Here is a 25,288-nt window from a genome sequence, read left to right as displayed (position 1 = left end):
GACCCATAGATGAGGAAGAACTTAGAATATGGGGGACAGCAAGTAATGCAGTAGAGTTAATCTACAGAAAACAAGTGAGGGGAAAATTGGATAAGAGATAAGGCAGGAATGTAAGCTAGTGCCAATTTGTGATGAGTTTTATATGCCCTGCTAAGATTTATAATTTATCCTGAAGCTATGATGAGGTATTCAAAAATTTTCAGATGTGAAAATAGTATGATTAGATTGCATTTTTGAAAGATCCCTCTGACATCATGATGGATAATAGAGTTGCACAGAGATCAGTTGTAGGAACTTAACCAGGAAATGATGAGGCCCAAACTAAGGTAATGGCAATAGAAGTGCAAGGAAGTGAATGGATTTAAAAAGTGTTGAAATGGGTTAGAGAGAACTAGATGTCAAATTGAATACGAAGCAGGATAATAATGTGATTTACCGTTCACTGACACAGGGAAAACAGATTGATACTCAAGATTAAATAGGAGTAGGGGTGATTAAAGAGGAGTAGGGTATTCCTTGAGTCATCAGGTGGAACTATCCAGAAGCAGGTGTGTATACAGGTCTGGAACCTAGCAAGAAATTTGGCTTAGATAAAGATTTGGAGTCATCAGCATATGGATAGCAACTAAAGCCATGGAAAGTGGCTGAGAGGACCCAGGAAAGATACAGAATGAAAAGATAATTATTCATATTTGCTCTGTGTATATTTGTTTTCTGAATAAATATTATCTGATAAACTAATATCTCTGTTATTTTATCCCTTCTTAATCAGCATCTTCCTTATTTAGGCCATTTTGGAAAGAGGTAGGCCATCCATCATCATGAAATCGAACCTATGCCTTTTCAAAAACTGATAAATCTGAAAGTACAAATACTTTAATAGTATCGTGCCATTCAAAGGAGATTGTTTTCTCACCTGAAACTTCTTTCTAAAATATGGTTTATCATTTTTATAGGCAATTTTGTTTTAATTGGAAAAGAACATAATAATGTTAATTATTATTATTATTTACAATACTAATAGTGGGAAGAAAATGAATAGAGTTCATTCTTTGAAGCATTGGATAATTTCCCCCTACTCTTTACTAACCTCATGTATGAATAATCAACACTGCAGATATTCAGAGAGAGTACAGAGAGAGGTATGAAGCATGTTTTGTCCGGTTTAGTCTTACTGAGTATACTTTCCCCTGATCATGACTTACACATGGACCTGAGTTATTGTGGAGCATCACAGTATACTTGGGGTTTTTCAGGTATTCATCACTAATGGGTGGCTAAGTGACGTTGTGATCGTAGTGGCAGTCACAAATCGTGACGCTCGCTCTCCTGCCCATGGCATTAGCCTTTTTCTGGTGGAAAATGGAATGAAAGGATTTGTCAAGGGACGAAAGCTACATAAAATGGGACTAAAAGCCCAGGTAAGTCATAATGTAAATTTGTTTTCATAATATAAATCATTTATAAATATAATTCATATTTATTATTTATAAATAATTGAGTTTACTCAATTATGCTTTATATATGGAACTACATATAGCACAATCATACCTTCCTTCCTATGCTGGATTCTTAAAATATGCTTTTCAGAAATGATTATGGAAATTTATTCCACTGTTTATGCAACTGTGGTCAGCAATGGAAGTGAATCAGGGTAGTTTGAAAATCTGCTTTAGAAAATTAACTGCATGATGATACCCTCTATTTTTGAAATTGAAGAAAATTATGAAATAAGAACAGAAAATATTTTTTCTACTATTTGGTAATTATTCGGTAATTTTTCATTACCAAAAAGAAAAACATCTTTTACTTGATATGCATTAGAAATCCTTGGTCCTCAGTACCTGCAGAATTGGACGGTATTAGAGCTAGAATGACGGTGTATTGCAGTGGGAAAGCCACTTTTGGAATCAGATAGACCTGGGTTTGAATCCCTGGTTTACCACTTACCAGTTGTGATCGTTAACCACTCCAACTTGGCTTCCAGTTTGTTTTGTTTTTGTTTTTTCAATGGAAATAATAATCACCTCATCAGGTTATTGGGAGATTTCAGTGAGATAATTCTGTATTCAATTGTATGATCTCTTAGGATACTGCAGAATTATTCTTTGAAGATGTACGTTTGCCAGCGCGTGCCCTACTTGGAGAAGAGAATAAAGGCTTCTATTACCTCATGCAAGAGCTTCCACAGGTCAGAAGTATTAAAGAGTCCGTCTTTTGATTAGATAATGGACTGGAATAGAATAATACAGAGCTATATAAATCCATGCGTACAAAACTTGTGATATAGCCAGTCATTTGAGTATAACTTGAAGTTGTAAAAAAATATATATGACTTTTTTAGGCTGGACATGTGAATAACTGAACTCAGGGATATCCAATCAAAGCTTATAAGTGAATCAGGAAAATAAGATTTTCAGTTCTATGATTCCTTCTTGGAATGATTTTAGTGTCTTAACTACAAATCAAGAATTTTTAGCTCTTTGTAACGAAATATCAGCCAAAATATGTACCAGGTTTTTTTTTGGGGGGGGGGGTTGTTCTTTTTTAATAATACCTGGGAATCAAAGGAAGCTGTTAAGTTCAGACTAAAAAGTTTTAGCCACATAGGGTCAGCCCTCACTTCCGTGTTTTTTGGAGTGTCAGCATAAGAGGATGCACGTCTGGTGACAATCTCAGCATGCACTAAACATGAAATGGGACAAGGACTAGGGTCACTGGCACAGGATAGAATATGAAAATCACCAGCAAGAGGGAATTAAACTGACTGTGGATGCTTTACACTAATTCAACCTATGCCCTTTAAAAATGTTGATTTCCTCAGGTATATTAGATGTGTGGTATGCAGAGATCAATAAATAAAAATCGACAACTTTGGAATTTCTTTTCCCATAGATGAGTCAAGAGAAGAGGAAAATAAATTACTTATATACCTATATAAAGACAGTCATTCATAAAAATAAATTTTTTTTAGAGACATACATGTGTCAAAATAGTCTTAGAAATCTCAGGGGGAGTCTTTTCTTATAAAGAGTTAAGAAATAATCTTTAGGAGTTTTATAAAGATTATGCAATTTATTTTCATTGAAATCATGTGAAAATCACTTGTGTAATTAGAATAATGTTCAAGACCTAATTTTGGGGTTCTAGGAAAGGCTACTGATTGCTGAGTTGGGAGTTTCAGCCAGTGAATTCATGTTTGAAGAAACCAGGAACTATGTTAAACAAAGAAGAGCTTTTGGGAAAACAATCGCACATATACAGGTAAGCTTGTCATTAGTATTAGATAGTATCAATTTACTCATCTGAAATGGGTCTAGGCTAAACATGAATATGCAGTAATTTTCATACAGGTGGTATCGACTGAAAAAATGTGCACAACTTAAAAGTTGAGAATTATGTTTTATTTGGTGCACAACACTAAGCATGTAAGCACGAAATACAGCCTCTCAGATAGCCCTGAGGGACAGTTCCAAAGAGGTAAGGGAGGAGCCAGGGTATATAGGAGTCTTGCAACAGAAACCCGGTGGTCGGAACATCAAAAGATCACTGTTAATTAAAGAAAACCAGGCTTCTCAAAGTAATGAATTTATCACTTTTCTATGTATGGGAAGATCCAAGAGTCTGTGCTCATTGAAATTACTCCTCTGATATGCACCTTAACTGTCTAGGGCCAGTATCCTGCTTTTCTCCATCCTGACTCCCCTCAGGGTGCACATTTGGGGGCTGCTGCAGTGGCTGCTGGCTTGATGGCTGCAACATCCATTGTTTATCTATGTGGCAGGCAACATTTTTCTCCACGGTGACATTAGAATCCATGGAAGTGGATGAGATCACTTAGGGAGAGAGTAGAGATTAAGACAAAAGAGATCCTAGGACAGAGTCCTGAGAAAAAAATTCCAAGATTTAAAGGTAGAATAGGAAACTAAGAGCCTACAAAGAAAACTGAGACAGCTAGAAAGGAGAAAGCAAATAGGGCAAGTATTGTCGTAGAAATCAAGAGAAAAGAGGATTTCAAGTGGATGGAAGCTACTTAGAGGGAAAATGAGATGAAGGTCAAAGAGTGCTCATTGGACATAATGATATGGAGGTTATTTCATAAGAGCCATTAATGGACTGGTGTGGTGCCAGACCCCAGTGAGTAGAGCAGTGAATGGAAATGAGGAAGTCAAGATACTGATGAGTGGCAACTCTTTCCTGAGTTTGTCTGTGAAGTAGCTGAGAGAAAGGATGGTAACTAGAAGGCAAGAAGAGGAGGGTGAGGAGGGAGGGAGGGAGATATTTGGAGATCAAGTGAAATATTTGGAGATTATTAATTTTTGTTATTATTATTAGGATGAGAATGCTAGAGCATATTTTAATACCTAGACAAAGGATTTAGTAAAGAGGGAAAGATTGTAGGTATGGAGAGCATAATTAACTGCATATGATCTTTGAGACAGTGTGAAGGTGTGGATGCCAAAGTTTCAATACATGGAAAGATAGGCCTTCCCATCCTGACAGGAGAGGAGTTTCCTCCACTGAAACAGGAAGGAAGGAGGAAAGGATGAGCAAGGGTTCAGCTCCGTTGGTAGAAAATTGCAAAAGCTCTCTTCCAGAGACTTCCGTATCTTTCCTTATCAATAAGGAAGAAAGAGATGTGAGTGAATGGGGCATGGAGGTAAGGAAGGTTTGAAATACCTTCTTCAGAGTGAGAGACTGAACTAACTAGAGACACTTACAGTAAGCTTCCTGGCAGTATTGAGGACCCAGATCAGGTTAGCGATCATGCACTTATAGCGGAACCTCCTGCTTTTTTGTGTATTAGCTTTACTAAAAGGGTTTTGCTCCCCAGGTTCAAGCACAGAGAAGGTGGATGATTGTGTTTAAACTTCCTGGGTTTTGCCAAGAAGTTTAAGTTATTTGCAGAAGAACTCAGTATATGGTAGCCATAATCACTAAAATATCAATCAAATTTTAGACCCTCTAGTCTCTCCTTCAAATGAAGGAACAGCTTTTAGGTAATGCAGTCATCAAAAAAACTGGAGTTGGAAGTCTAATTGAAAGTTTCTAAGTGGAATGTCTTGGCTGAAAGGTGTTGTGAAGGGAAAGGGAAAGCTGAAATACTTTGGTAACTTTTTAGGACAGCATTATAGAAGTTAAGTTCAGGTGTGGTTTAAATCCTAGTACAGCTACTTAAGTCTCTGTGGTCTATGCAAGTTGTATTATCTCTCTCAGAAGTACTTTGTTATTGTTAAGATGTGAGTAATATGAGTAGCTACCTCATAGAGTTGTTATGAAGATTAGGTGAGATAATACGCTTCTAATAAAGTGCTTAGAATATTGCCTGGCAAAGCGAGCTTTCATTAAAGTTAGCTATTACAGTTGACCCTTAAACAACACAGGTTTGAACTGCACAGGTCCATTTACATGTGGATTTTTTTCAATAAATACATTGGAAAAACTTTTGGAGACTTGTGGCAACTTAAAATGTGCAGACGAACTGTATAGCCTAGAAATATCGAAAAAATTAAGAATAGAGGTATGGCACGAATGCATAAAATATGTGTAGATACTAGTCCATTTTATCATTTACTACCATAAAATATAGAGAAATTTATTGTGAAAAGTTAAATTTATCAAAACTTATGCACACAAACACTTATAAATCATATGCAGTACAACTGATTACACTAGGCTACCATAAAGCAATCACATTTCTGTTTCTTTGTTATCGATGCATGAATCTTCTTACCGATAAATAAATTACATTTCTTTTTCATGTAATTTTTTCATTTTGAGAAATGTTGATATACATGATTTGTTTCACTGAGCAAGTATGTATTGATTGCCTTCTGAAGGTTGTGTGTTCAAATGTAATTTGATAGGCATGACTCTGGAAATACACATTATAACCTCCTAGCAACACAAAGAGAGTGATACTACTTGGTATCACTCTGACTTTCCCAGCTGTATCCGAAGTGGAATTAATGTCATTTGCTTCTCAAAATGTTTATTAAAATACTCATGCCTTTAGCCCTATTCTGGATACTATAAAAAGTGAACCAAACAGACATATTTTTCCATCCCCTTGGTAATCTACACTTCCTGCGTTTATGAACTTCATATAAAATCACAACAAAAATGACTATAATATTACCGAGATTGCCTGTATAGCTCAGAACATTAAATGTTATTTGACATTTAACCATGAAAAAAAACTAGAAAATCGGTATAATATTTACACATAGGAGAAAAAGTTTCTTCAAAAATATTTATTTATTTAATAATATATATGTGTATATATGTATTTTGATAGCAAAAAGAAAAGAAATATTCTTAATCCTTTTCAAAGCGAGTGCCGTTTTATTGCTGCCTTCTTTCAAAGGTAGTTTACTAAAATTTCACTAGGTGGCAGTAGCATTCTGCTTCCACACGTATCTATAGCATTGGCGGGAGCCGTATTGTTTTCCAAGTAAATATGTGGTTCTGAGATTTCTGAGATATTTCTTCTAATCTTCCTGTTTATATAAATAAGTATCTTTGAATAATATTTTCATATTCAATCTAGATATGTATTCAGAGAAGATGAATAACCAATAAGTGCTTATACCTCCTGTTACAGAGCTGGATATACAATGGTTCCAGTATTAAATTGAAATAGGAGACCTTTAAATGTTATATATTATATTTGGCCAAATCTCATTTTTATGACCATATAACGATTCAGTTTCCTTTCTCTTTGATATTCTTGAATTTTGAGGCTTTCTGACCACTTGGATGCGTTTCACGAAATTTTTTTTTTTTTATTTTTTTTAGTAGATCTTGAGTTTTTAACTTAATTGTGATGCTATTTATTTATTTATTTATTTATCTGTGGCTGCATTGGGTCTTCATTGCTGTGCGTGGGCTTTCTCTAGTTGTAGCGAGCGGGGTCTACTCTTCATTGCGGTGTGCGGGCTTCTCATGGTGGTGGCTTCTCTTACTGCGGAGCACGGACTCTAGGCACGCGGGCTTCAGCAGTTGCGGCTGGTGGGCTCTAGAGCGCAAGCTCAGTAGTTGTGGTGCGTGGACTCTAGATCGCAGGCTCAGTAGCTGTGGGCCACGGGCTTAGTTGCTCCGCGGCATGTGGGGTCTTCCCGGACAGGGGATCAAACCTGTGTCCCCTGTTTTGGGAGGCAGATTCTTAACCACTGCGCCACCACGGAAGTCCCTAAAATTTACTTTCTTTTTAGAACGGAGACCTACCATACTTAAGTTGCGATAGTTACAGGATTTTCATGTTGTCTCACCCATACTCTCCATAGCTGCTGTCAAGTCTCACGATTTTCTATGGAATGGGCAATACAATAGTAAAATTCAGATATTAACTAATGATAATGTCTGCCATTGATTGAGGTTCCCTATATGCCAGGCACTGTGCCACATGGATTGTCTTTTTTTCTTCGCAACTCCATATAATAAATATTATATTTATCCTTATTTTACAGTAAGGATATTGAGGCATGAAGAGGTTAAATAACATGCACAAGATTAAAAAAGTATTTGAACTCTGGAACCTACACTCTTAATGCATTCACTAGTTTTACTACCCAGAAATCTAAGGTAGATAGACTTTTTCTGTTCTCACCTCTTTCACCCATGGACAATGGAGTGAAAGTTCAGTGTTCTTTTCTAACACAAGCTTTAGTTATTTCTTGTGTGGTATGTGCTCTTGATTCTAAGGGGACAAAGTATTAGGAAAAAAATAGGAGAGGCAACAAATAACATTTCTTCTTTACATTTCTCCAAAAAGGGAATATTTCGTTCTTAGACCTTGAGTGTGGGGTTAATTAACTATAAAATCAGGTAGCAAACCTAAGTTGTTGTAGTTTATACTTGAGTTGTAATATATTAGAGTACACCTAATGGTGATGTTTAAATGGAATACTGGGCTCAATAACTTCTCCAAGGGGTCTTCCAATTCCATAATTCTGTGATTCTAAGAACTGTGTTATTCAGACCTCTTAAAGAGATGCCATCTGATCCACTTTGCAACTTTAGGGAAACTTTTTTAAATAAAATGCTAGCTGCAGTATTATCTATGAGTGACTATTAATGAATGTTAAAAAATATTGCTGTGAGCATGCTGATCGTTCAGCAAAAGCACCTGCTAATAATGTGTGGTACAATTATTACCTGCCATTCATTAGAGAACAGTTTCTGAAAGCATGATGCAGCGTTTGCAGTGAAGAGCAAAGACTAAATCTGTTTGGTAACACCCAACTCAATGCCAAGAGGATGTAAATATTTTATCTCTTATCCCCCCGAGAGTAACTTATGCACTCTTGCTGGCATTAATTCTGTCAAACCTGTTGACCTGAATGCACTGAAGCAAGAATTTTCTAAATGAGCCCATTCTGGTCTGAAATTTAACTTCAGCTTCTAGAAGCTCCTAGCATTTCCATAGAAACACCTCTCTAATGAGATAATTGGGCTTAGAGATCTTGAATCTCTCATATTGTAAATAGTAATTTCTCAAATGTGCCATCGCAGGGTGGGGAGGCGGTGTGCAATAGTATCTTGAGACTTGTCAGATTCCCCCTTATGTTCCAAATGAAGTGTCATGGGCAGTGTCATTGACCTACACCAAGAGTAAGCTAAGACCTCAGTTTCAGGGATTTTCATGGACTATATAGTCATCTGTGTTCAATATATGGAAGGGTATTCCCCTGCTTTTTCATTTCCTGTTACATCTTCAGATTCTTCTGTGAGTACACTTGGATGTGTGGGGTGGGGGTGGGAAAATTTGTGCTGATTAAAGGTTAGAGATTTGGCCTCATTAAATAGAAATGGATGGAAAGGGAGGTAGAAAAAGTAAGAGAAAGTATGAGAGAGGAAGAAAGTTTTGGTAAACGTGGCATGTTCTAAATTAGAGGCCACGATACAAGAGGTGGAAAAGTGTGGTGCCAGCCTCCCCACTGCTTGGCTTTAGAATCATTAGATGCCAGTCACATTGTCTATTTCTAGAACAGGATGGAGTAAGCCCAAGGGAAAGGCAGTCAGTTTGGGTTTTCCATCAGCGTAGTAGTTATGTTGATACACGTATGAGGAGTCTGTCCCTCAGAGCTCCTTCTCCAGCTGACAACACCCTGGTCTTGCCTGGTCCTGGGTCTTATTATACTCCTTTTCTACTCTTTTCCGGAAATGGTAAGAACCCAGACTGTCTCCACTACAATGATGCTTTTAAGGGTTTGGTTTTGCGGTTTGAGATTGCTGTAACAAGTAGCAAAGGCAGGTCAACATCCTCTGAATATCTGGTCCAGGAAGCCTTCTTTTGAGAATGCAATCATGGCTTTGGACTTGCCATTGTGTACGTTGGGTGCATTCATAATTTCTAGTTTGAGTTTCACTGTGCCACCAAGTTAGTGCCACTGTCATTAACTTCCATGCCTTTTATTAGCCACAGTGAAGGTCTCACTCATAAATTCCAAGCAGAATGATCAAAACTCTGTTCCTATCTGAATTTCCACAAGGAAGATAGAGCCAGCTGACCGTAGCTGAGCCTTGAATTGAGATCAACTAGAACGGAGTGTATTTTTGGAGGTTACCCAAAGTGGAAAGCCAGTAGTATTTCAAATTCAAGCCAGTTTCCTGAAGGTGGTTCAAGAGTTGGTGCCAAAGAGACCACATGAAAACTCAGAGTTCAAGGTGTGAGAGCCAAGAGTCAGGAATGCAAGAAAATTTGATTGAAGTTAGAGCAATCAAGAACAATTGAGGATGGTCTAGATAGAATGATTTCCAAGAATACTATTGGTTGTCTGTGGCCAGCAGGAGGAGGTATATGTGTATGTTATCGCTGACAATTCCAGACCATTCAGTTCAAGTTAGAGACTGTGCAAGCTATTGAAAGAGATAAGAGGGAGGGCAGGGAAAGGTGGAAGAGGTTGGGGGGTACTGGACTTTGATGTCATGAGTGTTCTAATTCTGTTATTCTCCCATTGAATTCTACAGATCTAGATTAAATACTTTGCAATATAAAATAATAATGTCTAATAAATATTTTTGATGTTGTCCCTCCAGCTTGTTATTTTATTACTTTACTCCCAGACAAAAAAGCAGAAAATGTGTATACTTAATTTCATTAATAGAGAAAAATTCTTCATGGATTTAGATTCTGGACAAAAATAGGTGTTTTCAACAGCTGTACCTAAAGGACTGTACCTCAAGATGGTGTTCACCCATTAAAGTCATGCTGTTTTTCGAAAAGTTCCCTAGATGGTCTAAATTTTTTAACCTAAAACATGAAATGTTATTTATCTATTTATCTACTTTTGCATCTTATCTTTTAGTACAAGTTTTCTTAGCAATGAAATATAGTGGGTTTTTAATTTGAGCTGTTTAGTTAACATATGCCTCTTTTTGGAGAAAAAAACCAGTAATTCCACTTTTGTTTTGCTCTAAAGATATTTTACTGTATAATTTTTGATATGCTAAGTGACTCAAAATATGCTCTTCTCCTATGCTCATCTTTTCCTTTCATTTCCTTTAAACTCAAGACAGTGCAGCATAAGCTAGCAGAATTAAAAACACACATTTGTGTAACCAGAGCTTTTGTGGACAGCTGTCTCCAGCTGCATGAAACGAAACGTCTGGACTCTGCCACTGCTTCCATGGCGAAATATTGGTATGCGTGCTATGGTAATTAAAATGTGGTGTTTGCACAGATTGTTATGGAATTCTTCCAACTTGACACTCAGCCTTGAGGGTCTTAAAGGAAGAAGGCTAAGTAAATGAAAACTAGCAATAAGAACCACCTTTTTAAAAAATGCTGAAGGGCCCCATTAAACAATAAATTTATAATGTGCTAAAACTTACTCAAGTTGGTTTTTAGCTTGCCATTGAAACTAAAATATTAAGAGACTAAAATAGGATGACTGATTAATTCATTCAAATAGTAGTTTAATCTCAAATTATCTGAAGAGTGGCAGTATAGTGAGATCACAAAATTACAGTAATACTTAGAGTCCTGAGATAGAGTCCCAATTCTTTCATTAAATAACTGCAATTAAATTAAATTATTTCTGGGCCAACATTTTGATATCTGTGAAATGAGTAGATTGGGCAGGATTTTTCTATTTAAGATGTTTTCCATATCTAAGAAAAATTTCTGAAGATTTGACTGTCCAATCAAAAGTTGTACATGCTCTATTAAGCAAAAGGAAAAAAAAATGTAGTATAGAATGACTTTCATTTGTATTAAAGATGATTAGCAATGGTATTAAAGATGTGTTAATGAAAAAAGACCCCTATAAGGCTTTTGTGTATTTTAGGATTTAAGAACATAGTTTAAATCAAATTCTGGAAATGGGTTTTGTTTCCTCTTTTAAAAACAAACATTCTCACATCTCATTAGCCCAAAAATAACCTGGAAAAAATTCCTGTCATTATTCATTAACTTGTGTTCAGTCAGAAGTAGAACGGGGAAATATGCAGAATAGTGGTTTATGTAATGATTCCAAAATAATAAAGTTGCCAGGTTGAAAAGTCATGTGGAATTACTAGAAACTTGCACTTTTGTGGGAGACATTTTACATTTACATTTAGAGCAAGTTTTTTGACTAGTGGGAAAAAGAGTAAAAATATTTTAGATATTTTTGGTAAAAGAGATATTTGGATATCTGTTGGCCTTTTTGTTTTTTGAAAACACCAGGTTTATAGACATACTGGTGTTTCATATTGGAGCAGAGGGAGCAGGTAGTTTTAACCCAGCAAATATTTTACTAAAATACTCGCCAAATACAAAAATGTATAGAATTCCAAATATCATTGCCCCCGGAATCTTGTCTGTTAATCATCATATTGTTACTGTATTTCTCAGGAACATCCTGACCTGTCCCTATGGCTTGAGTTAAAAATTAGTTTTTATAGGAAAATGTGTCTATGCTTACCTTTTCTTTATATTTCCCACTGTTGAAAGTAAGTTGAAGAGATTTTGAACTAACTTGTATTTTATGTTAAGATGAATAAAGTTCCTACCAGCCATCTCATGGATTTTAACAAGAGTTAAAATTGTTGTGATAAGATCAGAAAAGGGTATTTCTCAAGCACCTCATGTTAATATACATATACTTCAGGAATAATAATTCCCAAATAATCTTTAATAAGTTTCCTATATGATAGTAGGTACTTTAATAGAGGTCTGCCCTCTTAGGTTTTCACTTTTACTTTCAGTTTATTTCTGAAAAAAAATTTTTTTCAGTTACTAAAATTCAGAATTGCAACCTTTAGGTAGGAAGTGACACATTTGAAGAAAAAAACACATATTACGCAAGGCAAAAGAAAATAGATGACTGTATAATTATTCAGTTAACTTAGATCACATAGAGAATCTGCATAAATTAGACCAAATTCAAGTTTTTAGTATATTCTTTTCAGGCTTAAGGTAGCCAACACCTAATAAATAGTCTAAGCTTTCTACATTTTGTTTCTAGACTTAACAAAAACCCAGCCAGAAGTATAATTGATGAAGAAAGTGTTTGTTATATGAAAATTCTCTTGAGATTTATTTCACGTGGAATTTATATCAATCTTCTCTGGTTGGCTAATATGCCTAATTTTAATTGTTTGATAAATGTAAGCATTTAAACAATCATAAATAATTTATTTCCTGATTGTAAAACATCTCATGAAAACTCATTTCAAATGTTCCTTTTCTGCTTTTTATTTTGGTCATCTAGGGCATCTGATTTACAGAACAGTGTAGCTTATGACTGCGTGCAGCTGCATGGAGGCTGGGGATACATGTGGGAGTACCCAATTGCAAAGTGAGTATGCCTGTTGTGTTACACTCTTCTGGGTGGTGTGAAGAGAAAGGAAAATTTCTTTAACTGTCCTTTGTCCATTGAGTACAAAGGGAAAGGAGGTGCAAAATGTTTGTATTTTTCAGCTGACTATGGAGTGTGTTCAAGTAGGTAGAAACAGCTTCATGTTATCAGCTCACCACTAGGATTTTGTCATATTTTTAAAAAGTGAAGATGTACTGCATTATACAATATACTAAATATAAATAAATATAAATATATAACATACTAAAGCTTTATTTGAATCATTATACAGAGGGATTAATATCCCTTTTTATTGTTGAATAATATTTTATTATAATTGATTATGGTTAATTATTCAGGTTTTTTCTAGTTTTTTACTGTGACAATGCCGCAATAAACGCCTTCATACATTTATCTTAGATACATGTGTGTTTGATTACAACAGGACAAAGTCCCAAAAGTAGTACTGCTAGTTCAAAAGTATGCATATTTTAAATTTTAATGCATTTCCAGATCATTTCCTCCAGTTTGAAGCAACTCGTACTCAAATGAACAAAGTCTAAGGATGACTTCTCCTCCTAAGCTATGAATGTTATTGCCCTTTAAACTTTAAGTGAATCTAATGGATAAAAAATAGGTTACTATTCTTCCTTTAATTTACATTGACTATTAATCATTTTATTTTGTTTCATTTTATTTCATTTTACTGTAGTAAGAGCACTTAACATGAGATCAACCCTCTTCACAAAATTTTAAGTGTTCCATACAGTATTGTTAACTGTAGGCACAGTGCTGTACAGTAGGTCTCTAGAACTTATTCATCTTGCTTAACTGAAACTTTGTGCCCATTGATTAGTAACTCCCCATTTCCCCCTTCCCTTAGCTCCTGGCAGCCACCATTCCTCTTTGAGTCTATGAACTTGACTATTTTCGATACCTAATATAGGTGGGATCATGTAGTATTTGTCTTTCTGTGACTGGCTTTATTTCACTTAGAAGAATGTCCTCAAGGTTCATCTAGGTGGTAACATATTGCAGAATTTCCTTCTGTTTAAGGTTGAATAGTATTCCATTATATGTTATACTACAGTTTCTTTATCCATTCATCTGTCCATGGACATACAGGTTGTTTCCACATCTCGGCTGTTGTGAGTAACACTGCATTGAACATGTGAGCGCTAGCATCACTTGGAGGTCTTGATTTCAATTCTTTCAAATAAATACCTAGAAGTGGGATTTCTGGATCATATGGTAGTTTTATTTCATTTTTTGATGAATTTCCATACTATTTTTCGTAGCAGCTGAGATGCACCACTTTGCGTTCCCTCTGACAGTGCGCCAGTATTGCAGTTTCTCCGTATCCTCGACAACACTTGTCTTTAGGCTTTTTTGTTAATAGCCATCCTGACAGGTGTGAGATGATATTTCATTGTAGTTTTGATTTGCATTTCCCTGGTGATTAGTGACATTGAGCATTTTTTCATATACCTTTTGGTCGTTTGTATGTCTTCTTTCAAATTATCACTTTTTTAAAACTAAAAAAAAAAAAATAGACATTATAGAAAAATTAACCCGCATATAAAAAGGATCTAAGTTGTCATGTCTTAAAATTTTTATTGTCTATTTTGCTCTAAAAATAAATCAAAAGTATTATTTTTTTCTAAGTAGAATTTGTACTTCCTTCAACTTTAAAATAAATTAAATATAGCCTTTTTATTGTATTATATATGAATATTCTTGTTATCATTTCGAAGCAGTACCAGTTTGTCAGTAGGCAGCATCCTCTTCCATATTTCTTCCTCCATCTCCATAATTTCTTCTTTCCCTCTTCCTATAGTCTTTTGCCTCAGTAATCTCTCCATGGCATTTCTCCTCCTCATAGCAGAAGATATATTTTTCCTCTTACTTGGAAATATTTTCAGTTTATAAAATTTTCTCAGGGAAGTTTTTGCTATATAGAGAGAAGTCCAATTTAGTTTTGAATCTGAGAATGAGAATGCTATGAGCTTCCAAAAACTTCTTACAATTTTAATCTAAATACAGAGTATCCAAAAGAGAAAAATTATCAAACTAGTATTGAAACTTACTTTCAAATTTATCATTTTGGCAAGCATAATTGAAAACATTTGATTTGCTTATAGTCCTTAATGAGGAAAATAAACATTTATTCAAGTTACATTAAAAACAGAAGCTCCAGAAGCTCCAGCATAGAGCTTCTGTTAGGTATAATTTACTAATTTTCTGTAGCCACTGGGAAGCTCAGAAAGCTTTAATCACAGGGTGTATATAATTTATAACCTTTTATAAAAACTCAGCAGCAAGTAGGGTTTTTCCTTCCTTCAGAATGTAGGCATGAAGTAGCTAAATGATTTCTTTTTCTTTATCAGTCCTTGGACTTGGATTTTGGTATATCCTTCCAGAACTACTTCAAACAGTCCTTAATCAAAAGAAGATTTATTTTTTTTTATCTTTGTATAGTCATGAAATCAAAGTAAACACTGAGTTATGCCAGCACAAATTAAGTCATCTCTGGAATTTTTCCTGTGTGTTTTCATGTTTTATTCATAATATTAATCCACCTTATTGACAATATTCAAAATGCTAAGAAAGTAAAATAATAATGGGTGTTTATATTTTTCTACTTAACTGTGCTATTATAACTGCTGCAGGGTATGTAGACATGTCATGGCTCAGTGCTTGTCTAGTTTGGTTCGGTTCCTAAAGAAAGGCATGTTAGGTGAAGAGGAGTCAACCATCTACATGGTCCAAGATTAGAGCATAGCATAAGTCTTGGTCTCTGTTTTCTCGGAGGCAATTCCATCAGGTCAATAGCAAGCAAAAATTGTAACTTGATGGCTTATTTGAAATCCCTAGTTTCAGTTTGAGAGACTTGACATTTCCTTTCAGGAATAATAATGCCCTTGGCCAACTTGTTGGTTTGAAGACTGTATGAATTTTTAAACTAGACTGCTATTTCTCTCCCCAAAGACATAGGGAAGGAACTTTTCATAAGATAACGAGAGAAAGTAGTAGGATAATATCAAAAAAGCTAATTAGATACATTAGGCAGTATGTGGATGAAATGTACAGACTCTGATGAGATAGAAAAAAAATCATTCTAATTGTGTTTTTATATCCTAAGATTAAGCTATGTGTGTGTTGCTGAGTCTTGGTTTCACAGATCAAAGAGGTGCTTTTTGCTTTTTGGTTTTGTTTTATTTATTTGTTTTCTGTTTGTTTAAAAATAACCAGTCTTAAGCATGTGAGTTTACTTCAGTCTTACTCATTAGGCTTGGGCCTATGACAAGTGAGGCTTAAGTTTTGCCATTTCAAGACCTGTCTGCAGTGTTAGGAAGAGCAGCCTGAGATAGCTTCATCACTGTGGGGTTAAACATTCCTTCTGCTGCCATTCTCTGTTAATATTAGTTGATGACTGAATTTAATTAGTAACCTATAAAAGGGCTACTGATCTCTGTCCATTACCTACTCCATTGGAACTTCTTTAATGTGAAAAAAAATATGCCCAACCTGATCCAAAAATGTCTAAAAGCATTGAGATTGCTGAAGTAGGCTGAAATGCCAGGTAAGTCCTCTAAATGAAAGTGCTAGATTTTGTGGGCAACAATGGAATCTGTTCAAAAGAAAAAATATATTTGAAAACACATATGTCTCTAGATTTCAAGTTTCATAAGAAAGCAGCTATTGAGACTCTAAAATTCCTTTGTAATACAAGAAGTCAAATCAATAAATATTTACTGAGCGCTCACTGTTTGTAAGGTTCTGTGGTGAACGTGGACAAGGAAAAGTTCAGAATTGGTCATGTTCCTAGAGAGCTTGCACATTTAATTTGTCTCAAATTAAATTAAAAAAAATTTAATGCTTGAAAAAAATGCCTTTGAATTTGTCTACTAGAAAAGTCCAAAGCTCAGTAACTAATCTTACATTTCTGAGCCAATGAAAATGTTGAGATGTAATAAAAAAGATACTTGCCAAAGTGGCAGGATACCTACCTTTTCATTCCAGGCTGCCAATGATCTGTTATGTGACCATTAAATAGCAACCATTAATTAGTATATGTATTAACTTTTCAGCATCTCAGTTCCTTTACCTGCAAAACAATAATAATATTTATCCTCCCTAATTCCAGAGCTGAGAGGATAAAATGACATGAGAAAAGGTAAAACCAACTATATAGTGTTATGGTCGCTGTCATCATTACCAAAAGTGAATTCCTTCTTGTTTTTTTATGGCAGTATACTCAGCCACTCAGTATTTCAACCTCATACATTACTGGAGTGACTGTTAATCATTTCCAAAAAATAAGTTACTTGTTAACTTTGTGAAGTAATATTTTCTGAAGCATCAGTTTATACTGCCGATGGCAGCAGTAGTGATGGGAATCTAAAGGATGTTAGAAAATATGTACTTTCTTTTCTCTTTTGCTTTTTATAAAACCAGTAGATTTCAGCTTTTGGGGGGAAACATTAAAGGTAACAAGATATTAAGACATTCCATCCATTTCTAAATTTACAATTGCCCTTTTTGGAATGTTATTATATGTGCTGAATTTTACAAAATTAAATCAAAAGAAACATACTTAGAAATGTTATTTTGAATTTGTAATCTCTTCAAGCAGGCTAAAACAAAACTATACAAATGATCAATATCTTAATAGAATTTTATAATTATACCAATCTAGGGTGGATGCCATACAGAAAAAAAAGTAATTTACAAAGAACTTTTATTGTTTGGATTTCATTAAATGAACACTTTAAAGCAATTAATAGTTACCTGGTAAGACAAAATTTATAATTTCTAATATCTTTTGTTTATTCATTCAATCATCTTCTTATTTATCCAGAGCTTATGTGGATGCCCGAGTTCAGCCAATCTATGGTGGTACCAATGAAATAATGAAGGAGCTAATTGCAAGAGAGATCGTCAGTGACAAGTAGACATCTGCCCACATCCTGGAATCCTATTACAACTAATCTGGTTTTAAATCTACTCAAGATAAAATACAACCTGGAAAGGGAGGGAACACTAAACCTGTTTTTATATGTTCTTTCTACAGAGAAAGAAATCAAATACAAATACAAGATTAACACAGTGGGAGGAGAAATCTTTGAATCCAAATATCCTAAAGTTTTCTATTATAAAGGTTGCTAGGATCCTAAACCTTTCCAATTAAAAGGTTTAACTTTTAATTTTTTATATAGCTAAAAGGCAAAGATTTTCTGATTCTAGAAGCCTTAATGTTTCATTTATCCTTAAAATTCTAAGAGCGTAGTCACTTAGATCTTTAAAATTGAGGCAGAAATAATTTTGTTATTATACTATAAAAATGGGATTAATATTTACAGCACATTGACTTTAAAAAGGAAAAATAAATATAATTTACAATGCAAAATATGTTTAGCTATCTCTTAGTCCAAATTCCCCCAAACAGTGGTTTCTACCACCCTATCCTAAACCTCTGTTTTTAAGTAATGAAACACTTTCTTCAAGCCAAAGCTTATGCCGAGTCCTTGTGAAATCCTGTTGTGTGAAGAGCTGCTCTGGTTGAAGCAGGAAGCCTTCCTACCTTATAGCCTTAGAATCACTAGACTCAGCGAAGCAAATCCCCACTAGAGAATGCCACTGGCTGCCTCAACCACTGACCCCTGGGCTTTCAACAGATTTCCATCCCAGTTTAATTTCTAGGAGAACACAGAATAATCCATCATCCTTTAGTTTCAAGATATTGGTGTATTTATAGGTATCAAAACAGTGACTTTTATTTTGGAGCAGTGTAATTTTTTAATTAATTTAACAGATTTACACTTTGTGTCATCTATAAGCCAGGCTGTTAAAAATATGATGAGAAATATGATTTAAAAAATTGGCAAGATCCCTGCTAATAAGTGAATAAATAAGTTGTAATAAATAAGGTAAGAAGCAAGTAAATAAACAAAATAATTTCAAATAATGATAAAGGCAGTAAAGGAAATAAAGTAAGCATTTAAAGTAGGAAAGTGAGGAAATGACGTTCGGTTTGAGACTATTATCAAAAAATAAGCCATTGATTTGTAAACTGCTAGCATCATTTTAGTACTTGTTTTTCTTTGCATATATTGCTGAGACAGTGAATAAAGTAGTTTTTAAATGGAAATAAATAGGTGTATTCTTGTTTAACTTAAAGAACCTAAACATTTAATTTGGTGTTGTGGGTATTAAGCATTGTTTTGTTTTGTTTTTTTGCGGTATGCGGGCCTCTCACTGTTGTGGCCTCTCCCGTTGCGGAGCACAGGCTCTGGACGCGCAGGCTCAGGGGCCATGGCTCATGGGCCCAGCCGCTCTGCGGCATGTGGGATCTTCCCAGACCGGGGCACGAACCCATGTCCCCTGCATCAGCAGGCAGACTCTCAACCACTGCGCCACCAGGGAAGCCCCTAAGCATTGTTTATTAATGCAGTCTTTACAACTGGCTAGAGCAGAGAGTAGAGAAAATACTTTGATACCATTCTATCCTAGTCTTATATACCTTCAATTTGCTCTTGAGTTGAAGTTTGCATGATTGCCAACTTGAGTCCTTGCTCAGTAAATACCACGCAAAATTGGTTAAAATAAATTCTTATTAGATATTACTGTATTTGCCACTTTCACCTCACTCCTACTACCAGGAAACAATAGAGAATTAGACCAACCGCTCCAGCCCCAGCCCCAGCCCCTTTCCCAGGCTTACAGGAAACTAGATTTTAGGAATTAAACATCTGTAGGATAAACAGTAAAGTAACATAGTAGGAAATGCCTGCTATGTAGAGGTGGACAAACCTAGGTTTGAATGATGACTCTACCATTTAGCAGCCATTGGACCTTGGGCAAATTATTTAACTTCTCAGGATTCTTTCAGGTGCAAATGACAAAGAAACCCAATTCAGACCATCCTAGGCAAAAACTTTGAGTGTGCTAGCCAAAATGAATTGTAGAGCAGCTCATACAATCTAAAGAACTGTAGGAACTCATGTCTCAAGGGCCTCATTGAGGTTCAGGACTGTCAGCACTTACACTGTATCTGTTTATTTCTACTTTTCTTTGCAAATTGGCCTAATGCACACTGCAGAGAAATTTCATCATAGGGCCTGTAAAAATGACCTTGGGCTGCTCCAGACCTACATCCTTCAGCACAATATCATTATAAGGTGGGGAAAGGTGCACTATAATTGACAGTCTCATCAGGAGCACACAGACTGGGGGAAGCAGTTCCTGAAGCAGAGAGTGGTATTATCAAAAGAAAGAGAACAGAAAGTCTGCTGGGCAGCCCTTAATCACACTCACACACACGCACAGTTATTACGGTCCACTAGAGCTAGGAATAGGTTCTTGTAATTTTTCTATATCAGAAAGTGAAAAGATTTCTAAGGTAGGATATTTTCTTGGAATGATCCCTGAGATCTGTTTTCTATCTCTTCTAAGCTAGTTGTTTATCTTGCAAATTCAGTCTTCTTTTGCACCCCCAAAAGAAGCAAGTGTTGTAGCATGAGCTTACAGCAAAAAGCAAAACAGGGAACTCAGAATGTGTTCCTTAACCTTCTATTTAGTTTTCACTTCTTAAATAGCTTATCTTCGTGTTTTGCTTGTATGGCTTTGATAGTTGTCCCCTAGGGAAGGAATTTATCATCTGTATCTCATGCAGTGCTAAGTGCTCAAGAAATGATAAATAATAATAATGCTCAAAGGAACAGACTGGACCAACACAGCAAGAAAGCCACACTGTGTAAATAATGAATGAGAATCAAAAACCTGAGTAGTTTTGGATTTTGGCTGAGATTTTTAGAATCATAATTATTGCCTTAAAATTATTTTTGCCCTTTATTTCTTTGATGTTGTCATTGAAAATGACAATATATAGAAGAAGCTGTTTTGATTTGCTGTTTTAAAAATCTAACTGCAAATCTTTACTAATCTAGTAACTTTAGTAGTTTATGCTCAAGGTATAAGATTTCTAGGAGACTGGCTTTTTTCATATGTCAGTATTATTTTTGGCACACACAGCATTTATTTATTTGGAGTCATTGGAAAGATTTGACATTGAGATGCAAGCCAACTGTAGGCCTATCATGTCTACTGCTTTATAATAAATGTTGAAAGGGAGTTTTACGCTATTTTTGAAATCTCATTATCATGAGAAACTTTTTTTTTTTTTAGATGTTGGGGCTAGGAGTTTATTAATTAATTTATTTATTTTTGCTGTGCTGGGTCTTCATTTCTGTGCGAGGGCTTTCTCTAGTTGTGGCAAGCGGGAGCCACTCTTCATCGCGGTGCGCGGGCCTCTCACTATCGCGGCCTCTCTTGTGGTGGAGCACAGGCTCCAGACGCGCAGGCTCAGTGGTTGTGGCTCACAGGCCTAGTTGCTCCACGGCATGTGGGATCCTCCCAGACCCGGGCTCAAACCCGTGTCCCTTGCATTAGCAGGCAGATTCTCAACCACTGTGCCACCAGGGAAGCCCCATGAGAAACTTTTTAAAAAATTACAGAAAAATTCAAACACACTCAAAAGTAATGAAGATAGTGTAATGAGCCTCTAGCTTCAACATTTGCCAGTGATCTCCCTCACGTTTTTTTCTCAATAATTTTTTTTTTTTTTTTTTTTTTTTTTTTTTGTGGTACGCAGGCCTCTCACTGTTGTGGCCTCTCCCGTTGCGGAGCACGGGCTCCGGACGCACAGGCTCAGCGGCCATGGCTCACGGGCCCAGCTGCTCCGCGGCTTGTGGGATCTTCCCGGACCGGGGCATGAACCCGCGTCCCCTGCGTGGGCAGGCGGACTCTCAACCACTGCGCCACCAGGGAAGCCCCTTTTCTCAATAATTTTGAAGCAAATCCCAAACATGATCCTATTTCATATATATATTTCAGAATATGTATCTAACTGATATATCTAAATGATGAAGTTTTTTTTTGTAACCATAAGGCCATTATCATAATTTTAAAACTTAAATTTAAAATATAGTTCCAAATTAACAGTAAAGTTTTCTCAGTTGCGTCAAGAATGCCTTTTGTAGTTGGTTTGTTCAAATCAGGATCTAAGCAAGGTCCACAAATTGCATTCTTTGGTATTGTCTTTTATATCTTTTATAACAGTCTTCCCTTCTCTCTTTTTCCTTCTCCCTTTCTTTTAAATTTTATTTTTTTAATGAACATACAGCAAATTTGCTTGTTTTGGGTATATATTCATATGATAAAATTGCCTTTTTTAGTACTCTGAATTTTAGCACATATATAGATTAGCACAACCACCACAATCAGGATACAGAACAGTTTCATTAACCCCCAAAACTACCTCATGCCCTTTATAGTCACATTATTTCTGCTTCTCTAACCACCGGCAACTACTGATATGTTCTCTGTTATTATATTTTTATCATTTTGGAACTCATATAAATGGAATCATATAGTTTGTAACCTTTTAAGAACAGCTTTCTCTTAGCAAAATGCATTTAAGATTCATTCATGTTGTGTGAATTAATAGCTCATTCCTTTTTCAGTGCTAAATAGAGTCCAGTGTATGGGTGTACCACAGTTTATTCATTCACCTGCTTAAGGACATTTTAATTGCTGAGATTAAATACCCAGGCAAGGAACTTTGCAGTCATAAAGGTAAATGTATGTTTAACTTTATAAGAAACAGTCAAGTTGTCTTTCCAGAATTCCTGTGCCATTTTGCCTTCCCACCAGCAATATGAGTTCCAACTGTTCTGCATCTTCTCTAGCACTTGTATTTTTTTATTTTAGCCATTCTAATGGATATGTAGTGGTACCTCATTGCAGTTTTAATTTGCATTTCCCTAATGTCTAATGATATTGAACAGCTTCTCATGTGATTATTTGCCCTTCACATATCGTCTTTGGTGAATTATCTGTTCAGATCTTTTGCCTATTTTTAGGTGGGTTGCTTGTTTTCTTAATATTGAGTTTTGAGAGTTCTTTATATATTTCAAACTGTCGAGCACAAGGCGTATTCAGGCTGACAGATTCAGCCAGTAAAGAAACAATGAGCCCTTTATAAACTCAGTTTTTTGCTTACATAAGGAGTGCAAAGATGAGTAGCCAAAGGTGCCAGCCCTCTGTGGCCTTTGCACAGGATGACACAAACAAAAGAGGCCAGATGACTGAAACGAGAATGATGGGATACTCCTGCTGAGGATTCCATTCCATGATACTGCTAATCAGTTTTATAGCTGCAGATTTGCCTTAAGGATGGTGAGGCAGAAAGCCTCATACCCCACCAGAACCTGAAAACAATGGGAAACTGCCTAATGACAGCCCCCTGGGTAGATAGGGAAGCGAGTGAGAAATAGCATTGTAGCAGCACCTCGTGGGTCTCCCATGCTCTCCTGTTCCAGGAGGGTCACAAGGCATTCTGTCATTCTGTCAAGATTCAGCCGCTGTCCAAGCCTTGCCTAAGTGGCCTGTGTGGAAATATGCAAGGTCGTCAGGCTCTGGCTGTTCCCCTAGAGATACAAGTCCTTTTTCAGATATGTGATTTGTAAATATTTTCTCCCTATCTGTAGCTAGTTCCTTCATTCTTGTAACAGTGGGTTTCATAGAGCAAAAGTTTTTAATTTTGATGAATTTTGATTTATCAATTTTTTCTTTTATGGAGTACATTTTTGGTATATCTAGGAACTCTTGGCTCAAACTCAAATCATAAAGTTTTTCTCCTGTTTTCTTTTAGGAATCTTATATTTTGTGTTGTTCACTTAGATCTGTGTTCCATTTAGTAATTTTTTTAGGGGTGAGATTTATGTCAAGGTGCATTTTTTTCTATTTTGTATATAGCTGTATAGATGTCTAATTCTTCTTATAGTATTTGTTGAAAAGAGTATCTTTTTTCATTGAATTGCCTTTGTACTTTTGTCAAAAATCAATTGACCATATTGTGTGGATCTACTTCTGGACTCATTTCTGTTTCATTGTGTATCTTCCTCTTTATCTTAGTGACAGTAGCTTTATAGAAAGTTTTAAAATTAGATAATGGGATTCCTCTAACTTTATTCTTTTTCAAAATTGTTTTGGCCATTCTGATTTCTTTAGCTTTCCATGCAAGTTTTAAAATCAACTTATCTATATCTACAAAAAGAAAAAAAAGTCCTGCTGGGTTTTGATTGGAATTGCAGTAAATCTATAAATTTGGAGAGAATTGCTATTTTTGCTATGCCGAGTCTTCCAATCCTGGAATGGGAATGTCTGTTTATTTAGATCTTTGGTTTATTTCTTCAGTATTTTGTAGTCTTCAACATAGAGACCCTATATGTGTTTTGTTATATTTATAATTAAGTATTTCATTTTGGGGGGGGGCAGCTACTGTAAATTGTATTAATGCTTAATTCTGGTTTACAATTGTTTATTGTCAATATAATTTACTGTTCTTTGTTGACCTCCTTGAGTCCTATTGCCTACTAAACTCACTTATAAATTCTAGGAGTTTTTTTGTAGATTCCTTGGGATTTTCTACATAGGCAATAATGTCATCCATGAATACGGACAGTTTTATTTCTTTTTAACCTGTATACCCTTCATTTCTTTTTTTCTTCTTTCCTTCCTTCCTTTCTTCCTTCCTCCCTTCCTTGTTTCCTTCCTTCCTCCCTCCTTCTCTCTCTTCCTTCCTTCCTTTCTTTCTTCCTTCCTTTCTTTCTTCCTTCCTTTCTTTCTTTCTTCCTTTCTTTCCTTCCTTCCTTCCTCCCTTTCTTCCTTTCTTTTTTCTTCCTTTCTTTCTTTTCCTTCCTTCCTTCCTTTCTTCCTTCCTTTCTTTCTTCTTTCTTTCTTTCTTTCTTTCTTTCTTTCTTTCCCTTCCTTCCTTCCTTCCTTCCTCCCTTTCTTCCTTTCTTTCTTTCTTTCTATCTTTCTCTTTCTTTCTTTCTTTCTTCCTTCCTTCCTTCCTTCCTTCCTTCCTTCCCTTCTCTCTTTCTTTCTTTCTTTCTTTCCTTCTTTCTTTCTTTCTTTCTTTCTTTCTTTCTTTCTTTCTTTCTTTCTTTCTTTTCTTTCTTTCTCTCTCTCTTATTGTACTTACTAGGACTTCCACTACAGTGTTGCATAGGAATGATGAGAATGGACATGCTTGTTTGTTTCTGATCTTACAAGGAAAATATTCAGGCTTTCACATTAAAAATGATTTCTTTAAAGTAGATTTTTAGAATCTACTTTAGAAGTAGAAGATTAGAAGATTAGAAGAAGTAGAAGATTAGATTAGATTGAAGAGATTCCATTCTGTTCCTAATTTGATGAGAGTTTTTATCATTAATGGATATTGAATTCTGTCAAATATTTTCTACATCAATCAATATGATCATGTGGGTTTTTTTCTTTGGATTATTAATTTAGTGAATTACATTGATTGCATTTTGAATATTGATCCAACCTTGCATTCCTGGGATAAACCCCACTTGGTCATTATGTGTCCTAATTTCTACATATTACTTGGTTCTATTTGATATAGTTTATTGGGAATTTTTGCATCTATCTTC

At 35.5% G+C, this 25,288-nt stretch overlaps 1 protein-coding gene across 1 annotated transcript in view; it reads left to right on the top strand.

Moving 5' to 3' along the window:
- ACADL (acyl-CoA dehydrogenase long chain) overlaps positions 1-21,215 on the top strand; it is a 41,149-nt gene extending 19,934 nt beyond the window's left edge. Inside the window, exons 6-11 of the mRNA XM_082840935.1 lie at positions 1,257-1,421; positions 2,090-2,191; positions 3,151-3,264; positions 10,518-10,645; positions 12,699-12,785; positions 17,647-21,215. Coding sequence (XP_082697061.1) covers positions 1,257-1,421; positions 2,090-2,191; positions 3,151-3,264; positions 10,518-10,645; positions 12,699-12,785; positions 17,647-17,740 — 690 coding nt within the window. The 3' untranslated portion in view covers positions 17,741-21,215. The remainder of the gene's footprint in view (positions 1-1,256; positions 1,422-2,089; positions 2,192-3,150; positions 3,265-10,517; positions 10,646-12,698; positions 12,786-17,646) is intronic.
- The last annotated feature ends 4,073 nt before the right edge of the window (positions 21,216-25,288 follow it).

The sequence above is a fragment of the Leucopleurus acutus genome (assembly GCF_964270905.1).
Source record: "Leucopleurus acutus genome assembly, chromosome: 6".
NCBI classification, from domain to species: Eukaryota; Metazoa; Chordata; class Mammalia; order Artiodactyla; family Delphinidae; genus Leucopleurus; species Leucopleurus acutus.
This window is presented reverse-complemented; position numbering and strand designations above follow the sequence as displayed.